Genomic DNA, 18923 nt, shown 5'->3' on the forward strand with positions numbered 1-18923 from the left:
TGAAACTGTTACTTAAGTGCAAAGGCGTATCAATACATAAATGTATAGTATATACTTACATAGTCATTTCATGAAGTGTTGCTTCTTGGTTAATTGAGCTTTCTCCGGTGCTCATTAGGCGAGATTTGGGAGATCCACTTCCGGCAGAGGTTGCTGCTGATGAAACCTTTATTGTATCTCTTGTTAAAACTAGATCTCTGGTCACAGAAAAATCTGCAACTGTATCAAAATTTTCATCATCTTCCATTTCAGCTGTAGGCACATGAACTGTTTTCTTCCACTTTAAGACAAAAAAAAAAAAAAGAAAGAAAGAAGAAAATTATACATCAGCAAGAATAATAGATTTCTGAAAGAATAATAAAGACAGTGCTAGCAGAGTTGTCAATCTTTAATCAAAATATTGATTCCTCTCGTTGGTACACTATCACATGTTTGCAAAAGGAGAATATACTTGAATATCATAAAACAGGTATACAGTTGGTTGATTTAACTCCAGTGTATGACTGGTATATGTTTTATTAATCTGGGATGGCTGGTGGGAACAAAATACTGTGAAGTATATATTTCTACTTCCCAATCCATGCTAGCATGGGTTGGATAGTTTGACAGGATCTGACAAGCTGCTGGACTGTACTTTACTCTAATACTCTTTACTCTTTTACTTGTTTCAGTCATTTTGACTGCGGCCATGCTGGAGCACCACCTTTTTTTTTTTAGTACTTATTCTATCGGTCTCTTTTTGCCGAACCGCTAAGTGACGGGGACCTAAACACACCAGCATCGGTTGTCAAGCAATGCTAGGGGGACAAACACAGACACACAAACACACACACATATACATATATATACATATATACGACAGGCTTCTTTCAGTTTCCATCTACCAAATCCACTCACAAGGCATTGGTCGGCCCGGGGCTATAGCAGAAGACACTTGCCCAAGATGCCACGCAGTGGGACTGAACTCGCAACCGTGTGGTTGGTTAGCAAGCTACTTACCACACAGCCGTCTACTTTAGTATGGCTTCTACAACTAAATGCCTTTCCTAATGCCAACAACTTTACAGAGTGTACTGACCATATTTAATATAATGATTTAATGAGCTTTTTATAGCATTGTTCATGTTGAAGTAACATTATATTACAATAAGAAACAAAAAAAACATTTAGAAAGCACTGAGACTTCTCATATTAATAACCAAGATGTTACAAGCTAACCTCCAACTATCTTGATGAAATTTAAAATCCAAGAAGAAAGAAGGAGCTTTTGGAATAGAAAAGGTGATCTAAGAAAACACAGAAAGGAGTAGTGGGGACTCCTGGAGCTCACAAAGAACAGACCCCTCCAACTCATGCCAACATAGAAAAGTGGATGTAAAATTGATGATGAAAAAGGTGGTAGCATACAAAGACAATCAGAGTTTGAACTCCTGCATTTGTAGTAGGTTTTGAATAAAGCCATCTGCTGTAACTTATATGATTTAAGGTAAATGACAGAAATAATTAAGATGCAAAGATAAAATAGTAAACATAAAAATGTTATAAAAATAGATGCAGGAACAGCCATGGGGCTGAAAGGTTCACTTTGCACAATATCTTGATTTCAAGATCAATCCCAATGAGTGGTAGCATCTTCAGTAAATGTCTTCTATCATTTTAGATCTGTTCCTTCTAACCAACATGGGTAAGACCCATAGAGGCATGGAGAGAAACAGATGCAAAATGATGATGAAAAGGAGGGGTGGGAAGAGGCAGAAAGAGGAAGAAGAGGTAGAAAGAAGAGAAGAAAGAGATGACTACCGTTTCCACCACATAAACAGAATCTAGACATTTCTGGACTGTATTATATACAAATGTCACTTACAAGTGGTCGAGCTGATGTTGAAACTCCAGCAGTGAGTTCAAATGGCTGATCTTCTGGGACTGTTTGAAGTTCAGTTGTATCTCTTGGCTGTATTTAAATAAGAATGATATTTATTACATTTTAGTAAAAACAGCATTATATACAGTTAAATAAAACAGTTGTTATATTATAGTTAAATAATAAGTTATATTATATCTAAAAAATGATGGTGTTATATTTTAGTAATAAAGGTGTTTATTTCAGAAAAATAACATTACATTATATTTAAAGGTCATATAATAACTAAGAAAGAAAACATGAAAAATTAACAGATTTTTGTCATCCAGATCTAACCAATGTGCAACATTTCAACAAATGATGGACAGTATTTATTCAATCTTGAAACTGTATGTTCAACTGTGGCAGAGGTCTCCATTACTTAAGACAACTGATTACTGAAGGAAGTGGGTTAAACTTGCTAATAAATCTTAAGTGATGGGTAAAGAATTAGAAATAATCTGTTTATCAAGCAAGTAAATAACTATGTAAGCAATTAAACATAGTTGATGAGAAAGTTAATGTATTTTGCATACATTAACCCAGTAAATTAGGCATGAAACAACATGCTCTTTCTTACACAACAAAGACTGAAAAGAGAATTGTGTCAATGCTAAATTCCATGGAAGAAAGAAGTTTGCTGATTTCTAATAGTAAAATATATTTTGATCACAAGTTAGCTGAAATACCATGTTTGAAGTGTCTGTTTGAATTGGCAGGTAAGAAAAGAAATCATGTAGACATCTAATATTAGGTATGGTCATATTAATAGTAGGGAAGCTACAGGCAGAGTGTAATGTATATACATATATCTATAATAGAATTGGTACTATAAATGAAGAAATATCATTTTCTTAAATTTTGGCACAAAGCAGTTTTGGAGGTGGGGGGGAGTTTTTTTTTTTTTTGCTTTTTTATTGATCATCTACCCTCAATGCTCAACTGGTACTTATTTTATCAAACTCAAAAGAATGAAAGACAAAGTCAACCTTGGCAGCAGTTGAGTGCAAAGAGCTGCAAGAAATTCTGCTAAGCGTTTTGTCTGGCAAATTAACAAATCTGCCAGCTTGTCACCTTAATGATGATGATGATAATAATAATAATAATAATAATAATAATAATAATAATGATGATAATAATAATAATAATAATAATAATAATATAATAATAATATAATAATAATAATTTTGGCACAAGGCCAACAATTTCAAGGATGGGGTAAGTTGATTACATCAACCCTAGTACTTAACTGGTACTTATTTTATCAAAGTCAAACCTTGGTGGAATTTGAATTCAGAATGTGAAGACAAACAAAATGCAGCTAAGCATTCTGCCTGGCATGCTAATGATTCTGCCAGCTCACTGCCTTAGAAATAACAATAATAATAATAATCCTTTCTACTATAGACACAAGGCCTGGAATTTGGGAGGAGGGGGCCAGTCAGTTAGATTGACCCCATCAGTATGCAACTGGTACTTAATCAATTGACCCTGAAAGGATGAAAGGTGAAGTCAACCTCAGTGGAATTTGATCTCAAAACACACCAATAGGCAAAAATACCGTTGAGTATTTTGTTTAGCATGCTAATGATTCTCCTAGCTCATAGGCACAAGGCCTAAACTTGGAGGGCAAGGGCTAGTCAATTATACCAACCACAGTGCTCAATTGGTATCTATTTCATCAAGCCCAAAAGGACAAACGGCAAAGTTGACCTCAGAACATAATGAATCAGAGAGAATAAAACTGAGATTTTTTTTTTTTTTTTGGTGGATTCTGCCAATCCACCATCTTGATGCTATAACAATAATAATCATAATCAAAGGTAATAATAATTATAAATGAATGTAACTCCCAGCTAAATTCTATTTGTGGAAGTTATAAAGCAAGTAGTCAAATCAGTATGAAAGAATTTCAGTAAACCTAACATATATGTAAATCAGTACATTTTGCTTTCAAATTTCAAAAACAATACTGCGTTCTTAATTATCATAAATAAGCACATTGGATATTATCACTAACTAAATGCGTGGTTCTCAACTGGGGTCTATTTTGTTGTTAAAATTTATGTGCAATAAATTACTTATACTTTTACAATACACAAAATATTAACATTTTTTTTTACACAATTGACTGTATGATAAGAAGTTTGCTTCCCAACCACATGGTTCTAGGTTCAGTTCCACTGTGCAGCACCTTTGGCAAGTGTCATCTACTACTGGGCCAACCAAAGCCTTGTGAATGAATTTGGTAGACAGGAACTGAAAGAAGTGTGTGTGTGTCCCACCACTTGACAACTTCTGTTGGTGTGTTTTTAGATCCCCATAACTTAGCAGTTTGGCAAACGGGATCAACAGAATAAGTACCAGGCATTACAAAAAATACTAATCACTAGGGTCAATTCATTTGACTAAAAATTCTACAAAGTGGTACCCCAGGATGGCCGCAGTCTAATGACTGAAACAAGTAAAAGATAAATTCCTAATATTTAATTATAAAAATACAGTAGGATTATATACATATATATATATATATATATATACACACACACACACATCAAATCACTATGGAAAGCCAGTGGAGTAAAATAGGAATCACAGGGTTCCATGGGCAAAAAATAGTCGAAAACCAATGATCTAAACTACAGAACTATTCAGATACTTAGAATTCCAAAACTGAAGAATGCTTTCAATGATAGCATACTTAGTTCTTTGCCATTATCATTCAAACCATAGATATACTTGGAAACATTCATGGGGCCACAAAATATTAAAGTCATTAAGGAGTAATTTGGTAATAGTAGAGAATATTGGATAAGAGCTAACAGAAACAAATTGTGTTCTGGTTGGGTAATTAAACTATTAGCATTCAGATTATTCTACCATATGTAATGCTTATTTATTCACATTGCTTTGAACTAATCACGTATCATCTCGTAGTTTCAGGGTTTCAATGATGTGATTGTTTATTTTTAGAATGACATTATAGGGTAGGTATGAAAGGCCGGATCTTGCTGGTTTGAAGATAAACAAGTTGAATATATCAACCTGATGTGGCTAGCTTAAATGCTAAAGGGTTATAAACAGTATTGCATTGTGTAGTGTTAATTTGGAATAGGTGGGAGAATAGACTAAAGCATCCATGGTACAGAGAGAGATCATGAAAACTTTGTAGAATTTAAAAAAAAAGAGAAAAATTCTTTAATTAATAAACTAGTCACAGTTTTTAATTGTTACTGATTGAATAAAGTAGGCTAAAAGGTTAACAATTTCACTTCAGAACCACAAGGTCCCAGGTTTGATCCTATTGCATAGCACCTTGGACAGATATCATGCTTTATAACCTCAGGTCAACCCATAACTTGTGATTGATATTAGATAGATGGAGACTGTATAGAAGTCCATCAAGTGGATTGTACCTGTAATTCAACAGGTATATATCCTTTTCACACACTGTCTCATGCAGATACTGCCTGTTAAATTACATTAAGGGTAACATGTCAGGAATACCCAGCCACTTACATGTCAATTCAGGAGCAGGGAATTCAGCTGATCAAACAATGGAGATTCAAGACTGGGTAAAAAAGACAAGTCAGAAATAACTATGCTAAATTCCTTTCATCAGTGAGAAACAGTCCTAAGTATTGATCTTACGTTTCATCATTAAGATTTCAAAATGAAATTAAATGCTAGATTTCATATATTTTCTAAACCTTTAATGAGTGTGAACAAAAGCTCGTTACTGAACAATCTCAAGGTTATTAGTCTCTTAATAATTAGCAACATACCGAAGCAGGTTTTGCAAGCATTCGTTTAACCAAACGATAATGATTGTACAGTGGTCGCATCAAATCTTTTGATATTTTGGATGACTAAAAAGTGGAAAATAATATCATGTAATATACAATATAAAATAAACAAATTAGGATATTTGAAATATTAATTTTAATATTGTATTTAATAAAAAATATAGTGAACCCCAAAATACAAAAATAACACTTAGTTGGACAAAAAAAAAAAAAACAACCTTTAAGACTCTTTTAGTTATAAAATATCCAAAATTATTTTATATTAGTTTTGGGCTATGATAGGTTTTAGAGCTTAAGCCAGCCATGAACAAACTGTAACCTACAGGACTTTCTGAATGGCAAACCTAATGAAAACTTTCCTTGAATTGTTTTCAGTTGTGTGGCCCACCTGATGATGAACAATATTTCATGCAGCCTCAGAAAAGTTTGCCCATGGCTGGTTGCAAGATCTGAACCCCTTCACCACTTGAAAACCTTATTTACAACTGGATTTGAAAGTAATACTCAATACAATAAATATTTCATGCTAATGAGTCCAACAGTTTAGTACAGGGCAAGTTTGAAAATTCAGCCTATCAGCACAGATACTTTAGCTTGAGAATATAGCAATATAGCAAAAATTTAATAAGTAACACCAAGTTATCTGTTCAACAAATTATCTCCTCTGATTTTTCACTCTCACCTTTATGCTGCTCTTAAAACTTGCTTTCCACAGGTAAATGTCAACATTGGTCAATACTCCAATGTTCAATTTTAAGATAGTCATAACAATAGGACAACTAATTTCTTTGATTATTTAAGGATTTAGTGCCAACAGGCTGTTTTAAAAACAATTTACAAATACAAAATTTCATTTTCGTCTCTTCTTTAATGGATGGATTTGTTTCAATTGAAATCTGACAAGAAACGTGTATTATATCAGGGAAATAAAAGGTAAAGTTATTTATAAGTGTCTCGTTCTTGAAACAACACAAGGTGTGATGATATGAAAAAGACTGTATGAGTGTGCATAACAAGTGTATTGATGGTGAGCAAGGCTGAGAGAGAGCTAAATAAAGCAAACTACTAAATAGAGGAGAGCAATACTTGAAGAAAGATATATCCTCATGAAAGAGGAAAGAAAGTGATATAATAGGGTTTGTATGCTGTACAAATAGCAGCTAAATCATAAAGTGAAACCAAAGTGATTGGAAGTGTTCTGGACAAAAACCCATATAGGAAATAACAATTAATCTGTTATTAACATTACTACTAAAAAATTTGAGAATTAAATTACTTGAAAATATTACAAAGTCATATAAAAACATTTAACAATAACAAAAAAAGCAATATTTCTCATCAGAGACATTACTAAATAGAAAATCATTACATTTTTAAGAGATCGATTAAAAATTTAAATAAAAATATCACAGAGAGTTAAACCTATTTCTGACAAGCTTTTATATTAGATAAAATTAACAAATAAAGTTGTTAAAATTATAATGAAATTGTTCTATCAAAGACAGTAATTACTGAATTTATTCATGAATACTTCACCCCTTCCCACACTTACAAAAATAATCTAATACACTTCTTGAAACAATGAATACCTTTCTAAAGTGTCATACTGGAACTGATTTTCAATATTTCAGGTAAAAGGTGTGAAAAAGCTAAAAAAAAGTAAGCTTCCACATGTTTGCACCACCTCCCAACAACGTCCCACCCCCAGTAAGTGCATATTCTCAGTGTGACAAAGTTTCAAATTCTGACTGGAACTATTTGACTTCATTATGATGATGATGGAAATATTAACCCGTTGCAGATGGATTTAGTACTGACAGTCTGTGTTGTGTGCTGGTATTAGGCTGTTCAGTAACTACATTTTTCATACAAGGTATTTTACAGTGTATTTACAGATTCTTTTCAGTGTGGTATATTTGAAAACAGTTCTGTACAGAGAGAGACATCACACTGCTCACACACAATGTTTCAATGCAGTCGGTACCATTTCCCATCTACAAGGGGTTAACAATGTAAGTAAAGTGAAACTGTTCTAATCTGAAAGTAAAATCTTGCAAAAAGCTCAGCTGACAGTGAATGCATTGATGTGGCATTTGCCTAAAATGTTTTAAGTTTCCTTATGGCTTTTTTCTTTTTTTTTTAGAAAGTCTCAATGTACAATATTAAAGCAGAGTTGTGCAACTAATTTCAATGGGAGGTATAAAATTATTAAATTCATTAAAAACTCAACTTTCTAGAAACCAAGTTAAAATACATAAATATATAAAAATTATTTGGAAAATATCACTTTAAAGGTAATCTCTACAGATATTCTATAGAAATTATAGCCAGCACTGATTTTCGCATTGGTATTTCGTATCCAAAACATCGGATGTAGACAAACAATGAGAACGAAGATGAAAAAAAGGTATACCATATTTTGGGAGTTTTGCTCCTTCATCAGCACCCATCTAAAAAACAAAAAAAAAAATCCCAAAATATGGCATATGCACCCATTACCCTTTTTTCATCTTCGATCTTATTGCTTGTTTACATCTGACATCTCAGATACAAAACATTGTAACAGAAATCAGTGCTGGTTATAATTCCGATAGAAAATCTGTAGAGATAACCTTAAAAGTGATTTCAGTGCACTGCTAACACAGTAGAACAATGTATTGACTTATAAAAATGTTTAATATATTTTATAGTATTTTATGGTTGGTTATTGAAATACAGTATCCTTACAAGTCATTAATATTTTGAAAATAATGAAGACTTTAGTAAAATAACTGTCATTATTAATCTGTTTTTTAGAACATAAATTAGCATGAAAGGTTTTAATTTAGATCACTTCAAAATAGGACAATTATGTAGGAGAACTAAGAGTAGTCTTAATTGTGTTGTGCAAAGTATGAACTTTGCACCCCTCCCAAGCAGAGCTGGCCAATGTTACACCCATCTGATGCAAAACCATCTGTGATCACCACTAGTTCCATGATACAATCTGCTGTTTTAAAGTAGTCTAAGTTAAATTCTTCCATCAAACTCACATGTTAATTCATGTTTCAAATATTAGCTTAATAATGACCAAGCTATTTCAATAAATTCTTCCTTATTTTCAAAACTAATTGAAACAAAGCCAATGTTTTTCAGCAGAAATATAACAAAAGTGTTAAGGCATTTTATGTTCAAATTCATTTTAAATTTTTGTCATCATCCATGTGACCTGGGGAATTACCATAATAATTGTGCTATATATATATGTAATAAATATAGTTATTACTAATTCATCAAACTTTTACTGGAGACTAGCACAAAAATAATATAGCCTCAACTTAGTTACTGCAATATCTGGAGATTACCAAAGTTTTTACAAAATTATATATAAAGGAAATATTTTAGAAATAAGATCAAGAGAAAAAACTGAAGACTTACTGGTCGGCCATGGATGCCCTCAAAGTGAAGGAGTGATTTCTGAATAGCTAGCTTTTCTTCTTGGATTTCATCTCTACTCATCAACTGAAATAAGAAAAAAAAAACAACTTTATACTCTCTCATTGAAACTTTAAAATGGAGTTGAAATGTGTTGATGTTTTCTTTACTAGAGACATCAAATGGACATTACTAGCAAAGAAACTGACAGAGCAAGGATAGCTCTACTAATACATCATCAACATCATCATCATCAACACAGTAGCAGTTTCAGATGCATTCTTACTCCTTACACCTGCTATAATGATTCACTGATTTTTTCCCCTCTTGTTTTGTTAATCCCAGATTCCCCCAGGAATTAGGTGTCTATTTCTGTATTTCATCATCAACAACTGGCACGTGGGCAGTTACAACAAGGGTTCCAGTTGATTTGATCAACAGAACAGCTTGCTCATAAAATTAATGAGCAAATGGCTGAGCACTCCACATACAGGTATACCCTTAACAAAGTTCTCAGGGAGAATCAGTATGACACATTCTGTGACAAGAGTGGCCCTTTGAAATACAGGAACTACTCATTTTTTGCCATCTGAGCAGACTGGAGCAATGTGAAACAAAGCATCTTGCTCAAAGACACAACGTGCCATCAGGAATTGAACTCACAACCCTACAATTGTAAGCCAAATATCCTAACCACTAAGCCACACATCTTCACTAAACTTTATCATCATCATCATTGAACATCCATGCTTCACGCTGACATAAGTTGAATAGTTTGACAAGATCAGATAGACACATATTCTAGTGTCTGCTTTGGCATGGTTTCTATGGCTGAGTACCCTTCCTAATGTCAATCACTTTACAGCATGTAGTGTGCTTTTACTATGCCAGCAGTCTTAGTAAGGAAGCCATGCAGCTTGAAAGACTATGATCCCTGAGTGGTGAGGGGCACCTTTATGCAAGACTGGTGAGATCAATATAATTAACATTTCACTTGAATAGTGGCAAGTCAACAGCTACAGGAAAACTACAAGTTAGGAGGGAATTTCAGAGGGATGATGTTTTAATAGGAAAGGATTGGGTATAACAAGGAATTGGCATGGGGCTTGGTATGAACTCAATAGGAGTGATAAAAAGAGATGAGTGAATCAGAAATGCCTGAGAGGAAATGACATTAGACTGGCCATCTCCAAAAACCAGAGACCACAGTAGTAGGAGGACAGAGGTTGAAGTGTGATTCTGAGCAACTGCATGTTAATCGAGTAGCCTTTCTTTAGGTGTTGTCATAATGTGTGTGTGCGCACATGCACACGCATGTATAGAAACAGCATTGTCCCAAATGTAGAAGCAGTACTTTAGTGTCAGTCACATCTGAACTTTGAAGTGAATTAATAGTGGACTAAAAATGAAAACATCCGGCACATATTTTGTAATGTGCCACCGCCGCCGCCGCTGCACACACACTCAAGCATGTGAACAAATACATGCATATATGTGTATGATGGGCTTCTTCCAATTTCTGCCTAACCAAATCCATTCACAAAGCTTTGATAGGTCCAGGGCTACAGCAGAAGACAGATGCTGAAGGTGTGATAGAGTAGAACTGAACCTAAAACCAGGTGGCTGCTAAATGAACTTCTTAATCACACAAAAAAATCTGGCCATCATAAAGACTTCTCTATTTTTTAAAACAGCTTATACTAATATTGTTGATATATTGTCAGTGACACATCACCATCTCACACAACAACATGTCCAACAACATTAATATTGTGGATGTGTAAATACAATTGTTACCTCCAGTTCTTCAGGGCGTCTGGCATCTCTACGTTTTTCTTTCAGTTTCTTGATAATGGACTCAAGAGTCTGTTCCATTGTTGGAACAGTAGTTGGAGATTCAGAACCGCCAGATGATGCTCCACTTCCATGCCGACTGCGACTACTCATTTCAGCTTCTTCTTTCAGTTCTATACAAAAAAAGTGAAATGGATGTTAAGATTTCAGGTGGTTTTCAAAGTTAAAATCCTCAAAACTAAGGGCACCATTTCAAACTATAACCAAGTCTTTATAAGTGCTTGTAATTCTTCCATTTGAAAGTCATGTTATAATTACATACGCAAGTTAAGTATAAACATGTTTAAGTATTGTGTGACTGATATCATCATCATCATTTAACATTCATCTTCCATGCTGACATTGGCTGGACAGGCTGACAAGATCTGATGAGTTCAAGGACTGCATCAAACACCAGTATCTACTTTGTGTGGTTTCTGTGGATGGAGACCCTTCCTAAGATTAACCACTTTACAGCATGTACTTGGTGCATTTTTCCATGCCACCAGCACTAGCAAAATTGCTAATGAGAGTCACATATTGTATGTGTATGTTATGTGTACTGTATGTCTGTGCACACTATGTGTATCATGCATGTACATTAGTCAAAAGCAGTGCACAAAAGGGGACATATTTTAGCACTTTGCTGTGTTTGACTGTTTGTCTGGCTTGTATGTGTGTCGGTATATTATGACCAGATGTGTGTGTGCATGTGAGTGCCAGATATGTGACAAACAAATGTGGATGCAGCTGCTGAGTGTATGCAACCGTCAAGCATATGGTGCATACAACAGTTGGATGTGTGAGACAATCAGGTGTATGTGTACATATGTGACTGCTAAATGCTCAGAATTACTGGATGGTGTATGTAATTGCATTGTATGAGTGTGTGTATGAGACTATGAGGTTACATATACGACAGCCAGTATACATGCTGCCACTTGCACATGTGCATATCCATACATGTGCATACCTGCCATCCATGCATGTGCACATCTGCAACTCATGTATGCACACACCAGCTGGAGTATAACAGCTGATTATTTGTATCATATAAAAATCTAACAAGTATTTGTAGCACACATCTGGTCAAGTAAGCATTAGCAATGCATAGGATGTTCTGCATACAAACCCTGTTATAACCTGCCCTCCATTGTGTTGAGTGTAATGAAAGTACACTGTATGAGTGTCAGACGTGTAGGTGTGTGCATGTGTGCACACACACACACACACACACACATTGCACATTTCAGCAAATTTGGCATGTATGTAGATGTGCAATTCTGTCAAATAATGCCAGGAACATGGACAATAATTTGTCTAGATAGATACCAACTGATTTGGAAAAGTGATGCACAAAGATGAGAATCTCATTTCAAGCCATTTCCCATTGCGAATATATCGACATTTTAATAACACAGCAATAAATACATTCAACAAGGTGTGTGTGAGTGTGTGTGTGTGTGTTCACACACACACACAAATCCACACATTTTATATATATATATATATATAAACATAGAATGTGAAAATATACTTTACTTTTGATTTCCTTTCTTGCTTTAGCCAAATCTGCCATGTATTTCTTGATTTCAGCTTTAGCAGTTTTATCACTCTGTGATGGCTGCAATGAGGAGAATTCAGTTCCTTTGTAACATAGAAATTGAATAAGAATCCTAGCCTAACAAATAGTCATCAAATATTTATTGATAGCCCTCATCAACAACGCCTTATGCTTCACCAAACACAAGGGTGAAGCCATATATTTATCACATCTCATCATATTACTAAATCTTTCAATTATGGAAGATATTCTTTGTACTCCACTCTAATGTTACTAACATATCTTTAATAGCTTTAAATGACATCTAATAGAGCAAACAGTATAATGAATATCTGGGGGAGGGCATTATAAATGAGGTAGAGAAAACAATATATTAAATATTTAGTTCGCTGTGGGTCTTTTACTTTTAACTTATACTGTTTCTTTCTACCCAGATCTCTCTCTCTCTCTCCTCGATTCAATGTGAAACACAAGCAGAATGCCTAAGTCAACAACAGCAAGTCTCTGGTAAACATCAGCTCTGGTTCGTTATTTACACTATTTACATTTGATGGATATTTGTCCTCATCTTGTTTGTTGTTAACATGTTTCGGCTGATATACCCTCCAGCCTTCATCAGGTGTCTTGGGGACATTTTGAACCTGGGTTCTCATCCCTAAGGTATTTTTTGATATTATTATTATTAATATTATTCAGCTCTGGTTGTTTCAAAGCTCATTGAGTCTTTCAACAGCTACATCCTACAGTTTGATGCCTAAAGTGCCACCTCGCTTTATCAATGGTATATAACCATTCATTCTCCTAAGTCTGAAGAAGGATCAAAACCATAAAATCACAGCATCCATAGATGATACTAACCAATATTAGTCCTGTAGGAACTTGACCACTTTCATCATCATCAATTTAATGTTAACTTTTCCGTGCTTGCACGAGTTGGGTGGAATTTATTGAGGCAGATTTTTCTATGACTTAATGCCCTTCCTATCATTATCATTCATCTGTTTCCAAGCAAGATAATATTTCCCCATGGCTAAACATGTTCTTGCAGAATGTTAGAAATGAACAACACTGCTTGTATGACAGTCACACTCATTTACAACTGTCATGCAATGTCAAGACAAGACACAAACATACATATAAATACATATAAAATTTCTATTTATAATTTTTTTATCAATATATTTTCAAAAATAAAAAATAAATGGGTTTGACTTACTCGGTATCCATGCTCTCGCTCAAAGTTTTCTTCAAATAACTTTATCTTTTTCCTCAGAGCTAGTAACATTAAAAAGTAATATATTTCAAGATTATTTAGATATTTATTCATTTACTTTATTCTCCTTCCCCCCTCACACACACAAACATTGGATTACCAAAATTGCTGAAAGATTTTATCCTAAGCTAAAAAGACAGCATAGCAGTGAGAAGCAAATGAGAAACGCATTTCTTTCTTAAATTGATGCTAAATTGACTGAAAATTTTCTAGAACAATTCTGACTGTTAAAATGTTTTGTAAAAAGTATTTTTAGAAAGTAACACAGAAAAAGATCACGGTCAGCCTAAAATTCAAATGAGCTATTTGCACTGTGGAGTGAAAAAAAAATAGGACAGTTTCAACTTGCACTAATATAGCATATAATAATTTCTGACATGCCAGCAAGGCAATACTCTCTTTTTTTTTTGTTTTTTATAGTGGGGAGGGGTTTGTACTTGACAAGCTCTTAATTTTATTGACTCTAAAAATGCAGAGTTGACTTCAGCAGGATTTCAAGTCAGAAAGTAGAGCTGAAACAAATACTGCAAGGCATTTACTCTGATGCTCAAACAGTCTTACCAATTCCTCATAATATAAGATAGCTTAAATAGTTAAGTCAAAAGATGCTTTGAATCTGGCATATTCATAAAAGTTTTTTAAAATTGTTAAGAAAATTTTTTTTTTAAAGATTCTCAGCTGAGATAAATTCAGAAAGATTTCAGTTTCTAACCAAGTATTTCTTATAAATCTGAAGAAACAAGTAGACCCAGCAAAGGAGAAAAGAAAAACAAAAAAATAAAAAATATCTTAGTACAAATAATCTATTATATAAAATCCGTTGTCTGTCTGTGTATGTGTCTTCTAGGATCTCAGGCATCCTCCATCCGATTGCGCTCAAATTTGATACGTAGATACCGACGGTATCAGGGTGTGTATAAGTCTTGAAAAAATTACAAAAATCGATTCCAGGTGAGAATGCGATTGATAAAGCCGTGGGAACGTGCATTTGTATGTGCATGTACATCAGTTGAAATCCATCTTTTGCTGGTGTCTCAAATTTAAGTTAAATCAGCGTTTCTCAAAGGGGAGGCCTATGGGACGGTCGGACAAGTTGTTTTAAGAAAATTTGGTTTAAATGTTTGACAACTCAGCACCGTCCATTGGACGGGGAGGTGGGGCGTTTTGCTCATGTTCAATATAATTCAATGGCCAAATTTGACAATTTTAATGGTTCAATAATAGCTCAGCTTCAAGATTCCTATGATAATGCTACAATATTTTGAGAATCATTGTTTTGTTTAACATCTGTTTTTCCATGCTTACATGGATTTTAACAGAGTTATTTGAGGTATAATTTTTATGGTTGGATACTCTTCCTGGTGCCAACACTTGTTTTTCAAGTAAACGATTTCTTCATTCTGCATGTCTACAAAAGGACCTAGTAACTGGTCATGTCAACAAAGATGTTAACATCAGAAAAAAGCTTCACTCAAGCAGTGACATCCACATGTGCCATGTACGTATTCAATGTGTTTCCTGTAGTTTCTGCCAACCAAATTCTCTCACATGGCATTGGTAGGTTCATGGTTGTAAAAGACACTTATTCATGCAAAGTGCCATGCAGTTAGTTCAAACCCAATCACATATAATTGCAAAACAAATCCCTCAAATAGCCAGGGCCACGTTTGCACTATGAAGGGCTAAAAAAATGTTGGCTTTCTAAATACATGGTCAACCAATATGCAGCTTCTTTCCACTTAAGCCAGGTAATTCTTATTGACCTCCCTTCACATGGAAAAATTTTCATACCAAGTAACAAAGAACTAAATGAAGTTAATGGTTTCTGTGTGTCATTCAATAGCTAGAATGAGTATGCCATGCTGTGACTGCCATCCCAAGATAGTTTAGAGTAGAGAGGTTGTAAATCATTGAAGAGGTTGTAAATGACGAAGAAAGGACTTCAGCAAACACAACTGATTAATTGATTAACCAAATGATCAATCAAGTACTCAGTTAGTTAGTTGGTTGGCCACAAAGCTAATCAACTGATGAATGATAATAAAAAAATGAAATTGAACCAATGTGTGTGTGTGTGTTTTTTATTGACATAACTAGCAGGACCTGTGGAAATTCTACAGAATAAAAAAGGTTAAGAGAAGCTATTTAAGAAAGAAAGGATGATTTTTATTTTGCTACGTATTTCACTTCCAGTCACAATGATATATTATATGATTTTAAAATTTACCTCTGTTAAGCACTTTATATTTCTCTCTTTCTCTCTACCTCTTCAACAAACTTTTTAATCATGTAATTCCCTTCTTCATGTCTTTAACATTTCTTTTTCTCTTCACCTCTCACTTCCACTAACCACATAAGTGACAGCATAATGCACTGGCTGGCTATCTGCTCTCTCACTCACTTTCACATTCCCTCTTCATTTCTCTTCCTCCAACTCTTCCTAACAAACTAAAGCATAAAGTGTGAACAAATATGTAGAAGAAAAATTTCATAGATTTAATTTGATTAAAAAAAAACACTTTTCACTATCAACACACCACCACCACCGCCATCATCATCATTACTATAGTTTCCAGTAACAAAGCTCATTTAATTTCAGTTCAGTTCAGCTGTTTGTTTATATCTACTTTTTCTTGCTGTCAATGTATCTCTACTCTGACAATACAAATTGATCTGTTTCTGCCTCTCTCTCTCTCTCTTAACATAACTACCTCCCCTGTCCATCTCTCTCTATCAGCCTTTCTTCAACCTCGCCACCAGAAGTCACCCTCTGCTAAATATTGTATCCTAAACATATCTATTTATCTTTATCTCCCCACCCTACAATACATTAACACCTCTCTCCCCCTTTTCTTTCACTGTCTTTTTCTCTTGCTCTTAACCTCTCCCTTCAACTAACCATTTGGCCTTATACATCTTTTTCTGCTTCTTCCTTCTTTCTTCTCTACTCACATTCCTTCCCTATCTCTCTCACTTTTACTCCACCTCTAACTAAATTATAACAGCTGAACAAACAAGTAGATTATTATATAGATGACCTTCCCAAGTTACAACTAAATAGAACTTACACTGAATCTTCTTAGTCAATTGCTTTAATCTTGTAGTGTATTCATCTTCAACTGCCACATTTCTGGAGGGAAAAAAATCATGAGAAAATAAAGACTGAAAAATACAATTGTTATAGAAAATAAAAACTTGAAAAAAAAAAATCTGAACAATTTTGTCACTTCATATTTTATCTTCTCCATTCATGTTAGAACCAGTTCTCATTAGTTTCAAAAATAAAGACCAACTGGAAAACTAGCAGAGAGCTGAGAGGCAAGATAAGTCGTTAGATTTTAACAAAGGAATACGGAGTTTGTTTTCATTTTATATATAAACAAGGAATTAAAGAATTAATTATGTTAATTTTAGCAAACGCAAGATAAAGAGTCAATGAGAAGAATCATAGAGCATTCATTATTATTTCTTACAGTTAACCTTACACACAGCAACTACTGTATAAATGATGGCATCTATGACTGGAGAGTAAGCAGAGTGAAACAAATATTTTATATTTTCTGCAAGAGATCTTATTATATATTTGTTAAAGTCAAGAAATTAAGAGATTAATATTTATCATTACAATAAGGGGTAATGAAGTCCAACGATCCAGAGCAAAAATAGTCATATTTCATGTTTGCATACAATATCTATTTAGGTAGACACTAAACACTTCTAGTCAAAATTTAAACAGAAGTAAACTGATAAAAACAAAAAGTACTTTTAATCTTTCTTTTAAATTTCTCAGTTAAACCAAAAGAAATATTAGGGGTTCACACAAGATAATGTCTCATTGGAAGATTAGCAGCGGATATGACTGAAGACAGGTACAATTGAAGGAGACGACGTATGAGACTGTTTAAAACAGAGCAGCTATTGTAGGTGACAATACATACAAGCTTCACTGAACCTGTAAAGAAGAAATATGTCAGACTGACACAGTCCCAGATAATCAAGAAGATCAATTAAGGCAGGGTAATAATAATTAAAAAAATATTAAAAAATGGGTTAAACTCTTCTTTGAACAAAAGATCTCTGTTCTGACAATAAATCATACTTGACAATAGATTTAATCTAAGTGTCTGTACTTGTGCCAGTACAATATGTGTGTGTGTGTGCGCGCACGCATGTGCATGTATGTACAGGTCTTTGTGATCATGTACAGATGTATTTAAATATATGTATTGACTATATAGTGTGTCTATATATTCTTTTCTACTCTAGGCACAAGGCCTGAAATTTGGGGGGAGGGGGCCAGTTGATTAGATCACCTCCAGTATGCAACTGGTACTTAATTTACTAACCTCGAAAGGATGAAAGGCAAAGTCAACCTTGGTGGAATTTGAACTCAGAACAGCAGATGAAATACTGCGAAGCGTTTTGTCTGGTGTGCCAACAATTCTGCCAGCTTGCTGCCCTAGTGTGTCTATATATTAAGCATGCAATGTGTGTGCATGTGCTTGCATTGCCCCTTGTTCTCCTCTTGAGATAGAGAACTAGGATCTCTTTATAAATTAGAGAAATACAGAAAAGGATCATGTCACCAAGCCAGCAATATAGTTGAAATGTCATTGTCTAAGATAATGATGCTAACTTTAAAAAAAGGACACAAGCAAGAATTTATTTCCTTTGGCCAAAATCTCTTGTAGAGGTTGTTCAAATTGTATGGTATTCAAATCAGTGATCATAAATCATATCAAATTTAGAATGTGCTCAAAACAGAAACAAAAAACCTTTGAATACAACAGAGAACTGTTAAAACAGAAAAGCCTCACTTAGTGTAGCAGGCAAATTTCTTTAGAAGCAAGATAACAAAAAATTAAAAATCACCAAGTTTCAAATACAAATTGTCTGCTTTGAAATACTATGTTAACAATAAGCATGGAATAGGTGTAATTAGACTACAATCAAACAAATAAGTTTGCCTCTAAAATCTGATTTATCCTATTGTCTCTCCATGACACTTCACAGAGCAAATCACACTATGCTAATGTAAAGTATGATCCCTAACAAAACTAAAAGCATAATGTGTAAGATACAACCTGGACATAAAGCCTATAGAATGTCTGTACACATCATAATGCATGCCAT

The 18923-nt window shown here is 34.1% G+C and overlaps 1 protein-coding gene across 6 annotated transcripts in view; it reads right to left on the reverse strand.

The window, feature by feature from the left end:
• Positions 1–18923, reverse strand: part of LOC115223178 (protein FAM13A) — a 288109-nt gene that overhangs the window by 14518 nt on the left and 254668 nt on the right. For 5 of the 6 annotated variants that reach the window (XM_029793651.2, XM_029793626.2, XM_029793641.2 and 2 more), the window contains 8 exons: positions 16859–16920; positions 13734–13792; positions 12496–12577; positions 10918–11087; positions 9124–9207; positions 5686–5769; positions 1865–1951; positions 60–280 (listed from right to left, as the gene is read on the reverse strand). In XM_029793651.2, the coding sequence (XP_029649511.1) occupies positions 60–280; positions 1865–1951; positions 5686–5769; positions 9124–9207; positions 10918–11087; positions 12496–12577; positions 13734–13792; positions 16859–16920 (849 nt within the window). The remainder of the gene's footprint in view (positions 1–59; positions 281–1864; positions 1952–5685; positions 5770–9123; positions 9208–10917; positions 11088–12495; positions 12578–13733; positions 13793–16858; positions 16921–18923) is intronic. The other variant, XM_029793658.2, reaches the window with a different exon arrangement.

This window comes from Octopus sinensis, linkage group LG2 (genome assembly GCF_006345805.1).
Source record: "Octopus sinensis linkage group LG2, ASM634580v1, whole genome shotgun sequence".
Taxonomy (NCBI): Eukaryota; Metazoa; Mollusca; class Cephalopoda; order Octopoda; family Octopodidae; genus Octopus; species Octopus sinensis.